Consider the following 13,778-nt stretch of genomic DNA (forward strand, 5'->3'; position numbering starts at 1 on the left):
CAGGTTTTGTGGAATTTAGTCGGCGCACAATGTAGCAATAAAAATGAAACTCCTACCACTTGGCAGTATCCGTACAGGAGGGGTTTAGAAGGACGCAGGTAAGAAAAAAACAGGTTTTGTGGAATTTAGTCGGCGTTTTTAATATTAAAAACTCGAGCACAAATATCAGGTCTATCAGAAGGTTGTTGACCAGGAAGAAGATTTTCTTCGATCTCACACCATTTCGGATTACATGTCATCGTGATGAAAAGATCAGGTTTACCAAATTTATTTACAATTGACATTTCATCTTGATAATTTTGTAACATATTACGTGGAGATCCAATAAACGTAGAAGGAAGTATAACCATTTTTCCCACACGACCATTTACATTATTTGCCATATTTTGCATATAATCTACTAAACCCTGATATGTTTCAACACGTAATTCTTTTTGATGAGCTTTACAATAATCTATTCTATCCTTTTCAATTTTTACATAATTATCTACAAGCCATTATGTTGAAATAAACGACGTCCTAATAACAAAACATTAAATTCATTACGAACCGCCATACGATATTTAATATATTGTTCTCTAGTTATTTTTTTATTACTATTTAATTTCATTAAATTACGAAGCCATTCTTCTAGTTCCATATGGATAAAATAATGGATATATTTAAGGTTCTATATTCGGATCCATAATATATACTAACTTGTTGTAAAACTTTAGTATTTTTATTACGTATGGTAACGTAGGAATCAGGAATTTCTCCTTCAGAAGTTGTTTTAAAAATTGCGGCAACTTCATTTGTTCTTTGAGCATTATATCTACGTCGATTCATCTCTGGTTTTAATGTAAATAATAATTGTAACTCTGATGACAACTTACCAGACTCCATTTCTAATCGTTGTTGATTTTCTAACTCTTCAGCCATCATTTGATATGATTGTGCGAATATATCACATTTTTGCATTAAATTTTCAAGATTTGTTACAATATCAAGATCTAAATTTGAATTTTGATTAAGACGATGTTCTATTGCTTCATTTGAATCAACAATAAAAAGTTGTCCATAAGTCGGACTCTCATTTTGCGCAGCATGTATAATGCTGTGTTAACTTTATAATAAATTTGCCCTTGGATTTTAAAACAATACGAACCAGGACGTCTTTCTTGGAAATTAATTAAATTTGCATTAAATGATGCAAAAGAAAATGAACTATTATAACTACGAATACGATTAAAAAAATCAATTGATTTTACATTACTACCATCAAATAAAGATCGAAGAAATTGAGGGATTTTAGGCAATGGTTCAAGATATACAATATTTTAATATTATAACGTACTATATAATATATAATACATAACATGTACAATAACACTATATTTTAACGAAAAAATTACTTAATAATAATAAAACAAATTATAACATTAAATATCAATATTGTTATATATAATAAATAATTTCCGATATCTTGAACGCTTCCCTGGAGGTTTTCTGAACGTCATCCTGAAACAAAAAACAATAACACTAAGAATTAATGTTTATAATAATAAAATAATAATAATAATATTTTTAATCAGTAATTATAAATCTAAAGGTACTTTTATAATATATAAATATAAATGCAATTTTTCGAAAAGCTAGCATTAATAATATTTTCACCTTTAATACCGTGGCACAGCACCTCGTTCTCATATTTCTCCAGCATATTTATGAATAGTGGATTGCCTCCTAAACGTTCAATTTCAATTTTTATTTTTTTGTTTAGTTCTTTTAATACATCCCTTGTGTATTTAAAAGAACCTAGTTTCTCTAACAACTCCACAAAATGATTTTTAAGATTGATGTCCGTAGTTCGTTGTTTTAGAATATCTATAGGCTTTATTAAGGATATATATTTAAATTTTATAAATTAAGATACAAATTTTTCGAACGTAAATGCGTATATCATGTTTTTTAAAGGATACTTCTTATTCGCCGGTCATCATCGTGTTTAATGGCATGTATAATAGGGAAGCTGAATTTCCCTTCGGTCAGGTCATCACAATAATTTTTATCGTCCTGTGATAATAACAAATTCAGTTAGTTTACTTAATTAACCCTGGGAACGGGCACTCTGAATGATTCTTACACCCCAGTGTCGAGAAAATAAATCTCACGTCACAGTAATTTTTTTTATCGTTCGAGAATCTATATCTACCTTTCATTCAAGAGGTTCCGAGACCCAATTCGCATAATAGAAAATTAATCAAATTAATAATAAAAATTAAACAAATTACTTACCTTACCAACACACAAATTGCAATAATCATTATGTATCTGGTGATAATAGCCCATTAAATTTAAGACCGATGAAAAGTCTTTTTCGCATGATGAAAAAAGTTTCATCAATTTTACCATTAATTTGACAAGCCAGCCAGCCTCTATAAAATTAATTAATATACGAATTTTATATATGTAATTTAATTTTTAAAATGGAGTTTCTGCTTCAGCAGATAATAAAAGTTATCGCAAAATCATAAATATTTACTTCTTATCGCATTTTTTTCATACTGGTCGTCAGTTGGACATATTGAATTGTTTCTCCAATATATATCTTTTCTTTGTCCTCTGTTAAATTCCACTAATTCTTCAGTTAAGATTTTAACTGCCTGTTAATTAAGATATAAAAATAGATAACTTAATTTATGTTCTATTTAACAAAATAATATATTGGCTCGATTTTGTTAAGCTTCGAATTAGTACTGATTGTAATCAATACAGTGCTGATTGTAAAGAAATATGTATACAGTTTTATACGTGGTTAATTGCAAACATGTCGTGAGATTTTTCAAGAATGTTATATCTTTTAAATACACACACACACACACACACATCGTCTTTATTATTTGTAAAAGTTTTTAAATTATTTGAGGAAAAACTTGTTAAAAAGCATTTAATGCTATAAATTCAATTATCTATGATATAGTATTGCAATTCTTGAAATATAGTAATGTGGATACTTTAAAAAATATGACATTCTTGAAAAGTCTAAATTCAATTCAATAATGAGGGATATTGAATTTACGAAAAGTATCTATTTCACATTTTTTGATTTATGTTTTTAATACTTACTTCGGGATGTAATTCAATTGCTTTTTCTAAAGCAATAGCCTGCATATAATTTGTGGTACTTATTGTATCACAAAGCCCATATACGGAATGGGTAACGGGAATGCCATCCCGCCAAATAGATCCATCTTGTATATCGTCAAATCTAAAAAATTAAAAGAATTTAGGCAAAACTTCCGAAAATGTCCGTGCTCAGATTTAGGTCAAACTTTGTGAATAGGTTCCTTTTAGATAAAAAACACATATACCAAAAGGATTTTTTGCGACTCCAAAGTATAGCAACTTTTTTAACATTTTTAACTAGTTTAAGTATTTAAGTATTTATCTCGTTTTTCCGAGAAGAAACGAGAACGAGACGAGACGAGAAAAAACAAATGACAGATAATAATCTCGAAAATATTATCTTAACAAGAATATTATCTAGACGAGAAATTCTGAGACGAGATTTCGAGATTCTCGTATCAAAATGCATCACTAGTCAAAACATATATTATTAATAATTGGAAAAAGAGAAACTGTAGTATAAGTAACAGAATTTAATTTTTTTGTAAAATATTATGTTTTACTTTTTGTCGTGCGCACTTGATTTTAACATAAATAAATACAATATGCAGAAAGCAAATGTAACTATTATATTATCTACATGCGTTTAAATTTATAAAATTAACAACGCACATACACACACATAAAAGTCGATGATGGATGCTTTACAATAAAATGTAACTTACAAAATGCACACGTTGTAGACGATGCTTATTATGTCATTGATTTGACGCAGTTTATCAGGTGATATCCTTAGCCAATGGTTAAACGCCACCGTTAATTTTGTGCATCTATTATTTTCCACAGTTTGAATGTATTCGAACGGCTCCAAAAGTTCCTATATGAATTGAACGGAGAATTAAAATATAAAATTACTAGCTGATGTCCCGGGCTTCGCCCGGGAGTCGTTTTTCTTTAAACTATTTCATTTATTCAGTAAAATATTCAAAAATGAGTATTATTATTAAAGAAATGTTGTTCATTAATACTTATTATTTCTCGAAAAATTTTAAGAATTTTAAAATTCTCTCAAAGAATTGTATATGAAACGGGGATAGAATTTTCCGGGGAGTGCTATAAAATGTATAATTTTTCGTTGCCAATCTTTTTGGAAGCCGGTATTAGAAATTTTTCCAATTTTTCGGGAATTAATTGACCGAATCGCAAAGAATTGTATATGAAGTAGGGGTAGAATTTTAGAATTTTACGGGAAGCGCTGTAAAGTGTATGATGTGTATAGCTTTTCGTTACCGATCATAGAGATATAAGAATAAAGTGCGCGAGTCATATGTTAGCACGTAAGAGGCTGCGATATAGGAATAGAAAAAGAACGCTGCATATAGGCCCTTTCTGTCTTTGTCTACGCGCGCATGCGATCTCTATGTTACCGATTTTTTGGAATAAATTAAAAAAATTAACAAATAAGATCGTTCATAAGTCGAACAATTTTAAGTGAATTATATGATAAGTTGCTACTTTCATATATTATCTGTCAAAACTAATAAATCAGGCATTTCAATTCGTGACTGTCGCGAGCAATTAAGAAAATATTCGCACATTATAAGAAAAAGAGAAAGCGATTAAGAGGATATCCCTGGTAACCATCTCCGATAGAAAACGATAAAAAAATTTCTTATCGTTTTTAATACGGTTAGTGAATCGTTTATTTACGGTACTCTATCAGAAACTCACGTTACAAAATACTTGGGATCCTATCGTAAATGTCTTATCAACTATACATCAGTTTCTATCGTTTTTAATATGGTTAGTGAATCGTTTATTTACTTCTAAACAATTCGGTTAATATCGTTGATATACGATAGATAACGATTAGCTGTTGTACAGAAGATGATTGTCAGTCGGAAAATCCTGATAAGAAACGATAGATGTGTCGGTTCGGTTAAGTCGTATAAATATCGACGAGATGTCTATCGTATTAACCTTATAAAAACATATGCAAAGTAGAAGGTTTTCAAACGATTCAATTTATATCATTAATATACGATAGAAAACGAACCGATTTGCTGCCGTACAGAAGATGATAAGTTGTATGTCGGAAAATCCTGATAAGAAACGATAGATGTGTCGGTTCGGTTAAGTCGTATAAATATCGACGAGATGTCTATCGTTTTAACCTTATAAAAACATATGCAAAGTAGAAAGTTTTCAAACGATTCAATTTATATCATTAATATACGATAGAAAACGAATCGATTTGCTGCCGTACAGAAGATGATAAGTTGTATGTCGGAAAATCCTGATAAGAAACGATAGATGTATCGGTTCGGTTAAATCATATAAATATCGACGAGATGTCTATCGTTTTAACCTTATAAAAACATATACAAAGTAGAAAGTTTTCAAACGATTCAATTTATATCATTAATATACGATAGAAAACGAACCGATTTGCTGCCATAAAGAAGATGATAAGTTGTATGTCAGAAAATCCTGATAAGAAACGATAGATGTATCGGTTCGGTTAAGTCATATAAATATCGATAAGATGTCTATCATTTTATTCTTATATATCCGTATTAATGCATACGGTAAAATTATTACCATAAATAACGATACATATTATATCGTGTATATACGATTGATTCAGACGGGCAATAATTGTACATATAGAAAACGATTCATAACTATAAAATTTTTATAGTTATTTTCTTATTCGGACCTAAAACGATAGAAACCGATTCGATTCGATTAATGTTTTATCTGTCTTCTAAATATGCAACGATAGAACCGATAAGATACGATTAAAAACGATACAGATATAGCCGTTTTTAATCGTTTTCTATCGGATATGGTTACCACCGATTTGCACGTTATAAGAAAGAAAGAGAGAAAGAGAGAAGGAAAGAGAAAAAAAAAGAGAAAGAGAGAAAGAGAGAGAGAGAAAGAGAGAGATAAAGAAAAAAGGTATGTATCTTAAATATTTTCTTTTTATTTCATTACATCATATCATACTATAATATAAAATCCGACTGTTTGTCTGTCCGTCCGTCTGTCCGTATATAATATCTTATTGACTTCCGTTTCTCATTAAAAAGAAGGATATTTGTACATTATAAGATATCATGAAATAAAAAAGAACTCTCTCTCTCTCTCTCCCTCTCTCTTTCTTTCTTATAAGAATGAAATAAATATAAAAACATACATTTTAAAAAAAATCTGAAATTTCTGAAGAAAAAAGGTATGTATATTAAATATTTTCTTTTAATTTCATTACATCATACTAAATATAAAACTCGACTGTTTGTCTGTCCGTCCGTATATGATTGTAGAGAGAGAACTTTGTTAGAGAGCGCTTGTGTGGCTTGTGAGAGAAAATTACTTATTTTTCGAGTGGTTGGCAGGCTTGTCTCCTGTGTGGTATGAGTGTGTGCGGGCAGAGTTCGTTGACATGTGCTAGCGACACGTGCGTTCTTGAGAAATCCCGAATAAAGATATCATTCCTTACATATCCGTGCCTTATTTACGCATCTATTCAGTTCAAGTTTTGAACAATGATATTTTATTAACTTCCGTTTCTCATTAAAAAGAAGGATATTTGCATACTATAAGAAAGAAATAAAGAGAATAGAATTTGCGATTCGGTCAATTAATTCCCGAAAAATTGGAAAAATTTCTGATATCGGCTTCCAAAAAGATCGGTAACAAAAAATTATACATTTTATAGCACTCCCCGGAAAATTCTATCCCCGTTTCATATACAATTCTTTGAGATTCGGTCGAGTATTTCCCAAAAATTAAAAAAATTAAAAAAATCAGTTTCCAGAAAATCGGTAGCAATAAACTATACATATACACAAATACACTTTACAGCGCTTCCCGTAAAATTCTAAAATTCTACCCCTACTTCATATACAATTCTTTGCGATTCGGTCAATTAATTCCCGAAAAATTGGAAAAATTTCTGATACTGGCTTCCAAAAAGATCGGTAACGAAAAATTATACATTTTATAGCACTCCCCGGAAAATTCTATCCCCGTTTCATATACAATTCTTTGAGATTCGGTCGAGTATTTCCCAAAAAATTAAAAAAATTAAAAAATTTGGTTTCCAGGAAATCGGTAGCAATAAACTATACACTTTATAGCACTCCCCGGGAAATTCTACCCCTATTTCATGTACTCTTGATAAAAATTCGGTCCACTAACGAATAAGTAGTTCGCGGACAGACGAACGGACGGACGGACGGACAGACAAACAGTCGGGTTTTATATAATAGTATGATAAAAGAAGAAAAGGGAGAATGGTATAGGACTGACCTTATCCTCCTCCGGGTCACCGCTTGGCGAACAATAGTATGGTATGACTTCCCTTGAATCCGTCATGTTGCGTGATGTCTCTTCTCTGATTGACAAAAACAGAATAACTAAATGTATATGCCAGTCTACGGGCTTATATTGTATCTCGATGTTGCAAGAGTAACGGGGAATAATAAACACGGATATAACCCACATTGGGACCCACGATTGCGCGTGGGCTATTAACTAAGGAACCAGGCGCTGTAAATGATGCGCGAAAGTTTTATTTTTATTTGCATTTTATACAACCTTATCTTCCAACCTTGACTACGCGCCGACTAAATTTTGTCACATAGTTGAAACATATAGTTCCGGTTGGAGTAGTGAAATCTCCCGAAAGTTTTATTTTTATTTCTATTTTACATATTTTTCAACCAGTATCTGTTAATTACATTTCTTGGAAGATAAGGTTGTAAAATGCAAATAAAAATAAAACTTTCGCGCATCATTTACCGCGCCTGGTTTTTAGTTAGCCCGTTTTCTACATTCGTGAATTTTTATTGGCGCCTATACTTCGAATTTTAAATCACGCTGGCTGAAAGTACGCGTAATATTACAACTAATAATAGATTATTGTGATAAATATCACTACATACGTCTCGGTGGTCGAATTGGTACGACCGACACCTTCACGGAATGAAGGAAGTTTCAGGTTCGAACTCTGGCTGAGGTAATACTTTTCGCAATAATTTCTTTACAGTTATTTAGATGCATATATAGCATCAAAAATTAAATCGAATCGATTTAATTAAGGATGTATTGCACCTATTTTCAAAGCGCTACCAAGTGGATAAAAATTTGTAAGAATGTTCTTTTAGTCTTCCTGATGTGCTACAAAAAAAGTAGAAACGAATCCACTAAACGGTTGCTGAGATATAACGATTTTAATTTTCACTGATTTTACACGTATTTTTATGAAGAGACGATTTTGACGGATAAAACAGCTAAAAAAATGTTAAAGGAGCGCTACCAATATTTTGAATTTTTTTGTACATCTATATACGAATAGATGAAACTATCTGTCAAGTTTCAATTGTCTTCACTACACCGTTTTAAAGAAATAAATTAATAATTAATGATAATTAATTATTAATTAATAATTAATAATTAATAATTAATTTTATTAATAATTTGACGTTATAAAGTTGAAATCAGGGCATTTTTACTGCCAAAAGTTTAGGCTCATAAATTACAAAAATCGCAAAGAATACTGGAAAAAACATTTGTAAAGTAAAAAATACCTTTGTAGGAGTAAAAATAAGACTCCTACTATCATTTGAGTATCTTACATCTAGATTTACTATGCGTTAGGCGTAGATATTCAAGTACCCGAGAAAAAATGATTAGATATAATCACATATGATTATATAAAATCGACATTAGATATAATTAGATATAAAAAATGGCCCGATATAATTGTATATAATTATATATAACCACATATAATTATGTAACCATATATGGTTATATATAATTGTATGTGGTTATATCTAATTATATCTAATGTTGATTTTATATAAAATCATATGTGATTATATCTAACATAATAAATATTTTATATATATTAAAAAAGAATTCTGTTAACTTCGATTAAGGAATAAAGCATTGATAAATTAAGTGTATATTTTTTTCAAAAGCCAGAATCAAAAGTGAAGTGATTTACATATAACTTGGCGCTGCTTGACGTGAGATACTGCCGTGTCTCTTGATACCATTCTTATACCATTGTTTGTCAAATTTTAAATACGAGAAATAAATCCTATCGGATGCCATTTATCGGATAATCCGAATTTAAGTTTATATATGGTTATATATAATCATATATAATCTACATGGATAAATGCTTAATTCATATATATATATATATATATATTTTATATATAAATTATATGAACTTATATATAATCATGTCAAAATGTATGTGAAACTTTATATATATATATTCAATAGGATTCGTTTCTCGTATTTAAAATTTGACGGACAGTGGTATAAAAACGGTATCAAGAGACACGGCATTATCTCATGTCAAGCAGTGCCAAGTTGTAATATATGCATGAAATAAATCATTTCTCTTTTGATTCTATAGCTTTTGAAAAAATATACATTTTAATTTATCAATGCTTTATTATCGTTAACAGTTCTTTTCCAATATATATTGACTATATATGGTCATGTATGGTCATATATGATTATATATAATTATATATGATCATATAGAGACAAAATTCATATATAATTACATTATATATAATCATATATGTATATTTATATATAATTATATATAATTTTTTTTCCGGGTACGCACACATGACCTGCAGTAATATTTTATAATATTGAATTATATAATATTATGTAACAAATTTTTGAATTTAATATCTATAATATATATAAAAACGATTCAAATAAAGTTTTAAATTTAGGATTAAATATCTACAGTATATATGATGACTTGCGAATCTATATCTATACAGATATAGTGTTATATCTGGTTGTACATAAGACAAGATTAGGCATATTAATATATCTGGCTATATATGACTTTATATATATATTTGTATATAATGCTATATCTAGTTATATGTAGGGTGCACTACTCATATATCATTATATCTGGCTTCACATACATTTATATACGATTAGATAAGCGCTATTTCTGGTTGTGTATAGCGCCAAATTAGTCACATTAATATATCTGGCTATATATGACTGCATATATAGTTGTATATAATGCTATATCTTGTTATATGTAGGATGCACCACTCATATATCATTATATCTAGCTTCACATAAAATTATATACATTTATATACAAGTAGATATGGTGCTATATCTGGTTGTATGTAGGACCACTGATTGCACATGTGGCCGTGTATAATTACATATGACCCCATATAAAAACATATATAATTATATATAATTATATATATACCAGATATAATTATATATGATTATATCTAATCATTTTTTCCGGGGTATTTCAAATTTCATGCACTTTTGTCTAAGATTGTACCAGTGATACATCCTTAAGTGTAGAGGGGGATTTTATTACTCCAACCGGAACTGTGTTTCAAGTCTGACAAATTTTGTTATGAACGTTCTCGTAATGTCAGGATCTCGGGGTAGGATACACGACTCGGGTCAGTACAGAGAGAGAATAATCTTTATTATACTTTCGAGGAGACCGATAGCTTTCGTGGTCTCTGCTGCTCGTCGCCGGGCGAGCACTCCCCGCCTATCTTTTGTTTACAAGCGATGCCCCGGGCGCATTCTTTCTATTTTTCCAGGACAAATTTAGTCGGCACGCAGTCAAAGGTTAATAAATATGTAAAATAAAAATCTATTAAAATAGTATAAGGACCCTCAAAATTGAAATAAGAGAAGTAAAGGCTATAATTAAAGGTTAGACGCAAATCTCCGTGCGTAACATCAGAATAACTGTTTTATTGGTCGTTGTGATTTACATCAATCCGTACGTTTCGACTCAACTTTGTGCCATCTTCAGCGGTATAAATTAAAATAAATTAAACGTTCTCCATACCACACTAGTGAGCTTACTGATTCGATGTTTAAGAAACTATGTTGGAAAAATAGACCAATTGATCTATATCTGTAAAAGTTGTTACATTAATGCTGCGATATTAATAACTAAAAGAAGAAAACCTTAAAAAACTCACCAATCAGTCTAAAAAACGTGGAATTCAGAGCCATACGCGAAATGAATATAAATTATGGCAGATAAAAATACTCTCTACGAAGAGACTTGACGATCTTGTCGATACGACACACAACAATGATATGATTAGATATTGCAAGAAGAGGCAATAAATCGTAGGTCAAAACAACGGTGAAGATTATAAATTGTAGGTCAAGCCGATAAAACAAAATAATAAATATTTAATGTACCAATAGTAAAACGCGATTTGACAACGACAAAATGTTTATGAGCATGGATTACAATTTGCTTAAAACCGTCACATATGCATGATGTAAAAAATCTGTGTCAGTTTGAGAATTAAGACTATTCATTTGCAACTTGATATGGGTCATCTCAGAAACTAGTGTCCTAGATAAATATTTTTCTTTATCCAAAATTTCGACAGTCTCCCAATCAAATTCGTGATCGAAATTCATTCTGTGTTCAGTGATGACAGACTAAGTAGTTGTATTTCTGTGGATATGATTGCGATGTTTTGAAGTTCTAGTCTTTAATTGTCTCATCGTCTGACCAACATATGAAGCGTCTCAATTTTTACAAGATATTTTATATACAACATTTTTATTAGATTGCATTGGGAGAATATCCTTCTGTACTTTAATAAATTTCTTAAGTTTGTTCAAACTGTGTAAAAAGACAAGTTAACATTTTGATCTTTAACAACCCTTTTAAACTCCTCAGAAATATTTGAGACATATGGAACCGTAAATCAAGTTCGTCGTAGGTGGAAGTTCGTTCTGTTTGCGAGTACATTTATTAAGCAGAGATTTAATTCTGGTATTAATTGTGTTAAAGATAAATGCTAACGGGTAGTTATTTTGCAAAAGATTGTGATATGTAGTTTACTGGATCTATATGGCCTTATTCCGGGCCTATTCTATAACTCCCTAATATACCGATAGTTTCGTTATCGTTATTGTCGTTGCGCAGCTTTTTTACTTTATACATATAATATATATGCAAAGCAAATATAATAACAACAATGAAATTATTAACAATTAAGGCCAAAGCACAGCTTGTGTTGTGCGAAAGTCTGTGCTTCGGTCCTTACAGAATAGGCCCACTATAGTCCAATTATTTTAGACGAAAATATGGCTTCTGTGCAAAACAATTTGAAACTACTTTTTTTATCGTTTTATTTCGTTGTTTTAAATAACATATTAAAAATAGAGAACGATATCGTCAGGGCTAAAAAAGTTATTCAAGATCAAAGGTCACGAAAATCAGTTTTTTGCGGAAATCTTGTTTTGTATGGCTCGGAGGTCAATTAAGATTATTCCAAAAAAGAAAGATCATGAAATTCTGTACAAAAATGGTTATATTTATTTTTCACGTACGATAAACATTTTTAAGAAAAATAAGCGGTAAAGTTTCCGCGCAAGGCGTATATGCTCTATTCCGTATAGCCTATATACAAAGAATATGTGAGTGTTCTACGTTTAGTATATGTATGTATGTACGTGTGTGTGTGTGTGTATATATATACATATATATCACGGAGAAAATTTTATAGTAAATATTACTATGGTGTCGCACTAGCTGCGGACCATCAAGACGCACAAGTTTAAATGCTATAGTCTTATAGTAAAATTATTATGTCCATAGCATTTAATGCTATAATTACACCGTCGTAAGACAGGTTAGTTTTACCCTACTGATGACCAGTCATTGCGATAGTAATCCTGCTATAATTATAGCATTGAATGCTATGATTGTAGCATTAAATGCTATGAACATAGTAATTTTACTATAAGACTATAGCATTTAAACTTGTGCGTCTTGATGGTCCGCAGTTGGTGCGACAGCATAGTAAAATTTAATATAAAATTTTCTCCGTGTATATATATATATATATATATATATATATATATATATATATATATATATATGTATATATACTTTTTCTCTTTCATAAGGTAAATACATTCTTTACTTACATTATAGTATATGAATAAAATTCATTCACATTTTATAATTACTTAGAAAAATCAAGTTTTATGAAGATCGAATTTGTTACGATTGTCCCTACTCCTAGGGCTGGTTGTAACAGAGTTCAAGGCTGATTTTAATAAGGTAAAATAAAATAAAAACAAACATATAATCAATGTAGCACAAAACGTTTTATTTTTTAAAAACTTTTTTAAATAGTTCTAGACATTTTAAATTATTTTAAACAGACGTTGCTAAACCTTTATTTGTTTTTTTTTGTATAATATTTGGCATTTTAAAATAATAATAAAAAAATTTTTTATTTAAAAAATACATGTATTATACGCGAAATGGTGTCATTATAAAAAGGGCACACCGTGCCTTGTCTCGCCCGGCGGGTGTTCGGCCGGGCGGCATCCGGCTGATGCTCGCCGGGAATGCGTTTCGGAGCGCATCGTTACAAAATAAATAGAAATCAACACCAATAACAAATATTACTTTCGAGTCAAAGTAACAGATTGATACTTTTGTCTTAACTTATATTTCTGCCACAATTGGTTAAATACTCATTATTATAAAATAAACTAACCTCTAACTAAAGGAATAGTGACTTATTTATAATAAACAATAAATAAACGGGTAAACTAAATTTCCAATGATTTGAAGTCGG

At 30.1% G+C, this 13,778-nt stretch overlaps 1 protein-coding gene and 1 pseudogene across 1 annotated transcript; both read right to left on the reverse strand.

Moving 5' to 3' along the window:
• The window catches only part of LOC139811178 (calcium and integrin-binding protein 1-like), a 34,193-nt pseudogene that overhangs the window by 11,749 nt on the left and 8,666 nt on the right, over positions 1–13,778 (reverse strand).
• Positions 1,472–8,447, reverse strand: LOC139811469 (terpene synthase-like). Its single transcript, XM_071775750.1, has 7 exons — positions 7,426–8,447; positions 3,834–3,985; positions 3,109–3,250; positions 2,525–2,645; positions 2,278–2,417; positions 1,962–2,055; positions 1,472–1,866 (listed from the first exon to the last, which is right to left on the reverse strand). The coding sequence occupies exons 1-7, from the start codon at positions 7,618–7,620 to the stop codon at positions 1,598–1,600; spliced, it is 1,113 nt and encodes a 370-aa protein (XP_071631851.1). The 5' UTR covers positions 7,621–8,447; the 3' UTR covers positions 1,472–1,597.

The sequence above is a fragment of the Temnothorax longispinosus genome, chromosome 4 (assembly GCF_030848805.1).
Source record: "Temnothorax longispinosus isolate EJ_2023e chromosome 4, Tlon_JGU_v1, whole genome shotgun sequence".
Classification (NCBI taxonomy): domain Eukaryota; kingdom Metazoa; phylum Arthropoda; class Insecta; order Hymenoptera; family Formicidae; genus Temnothorax; species Temnothorax longispinosus.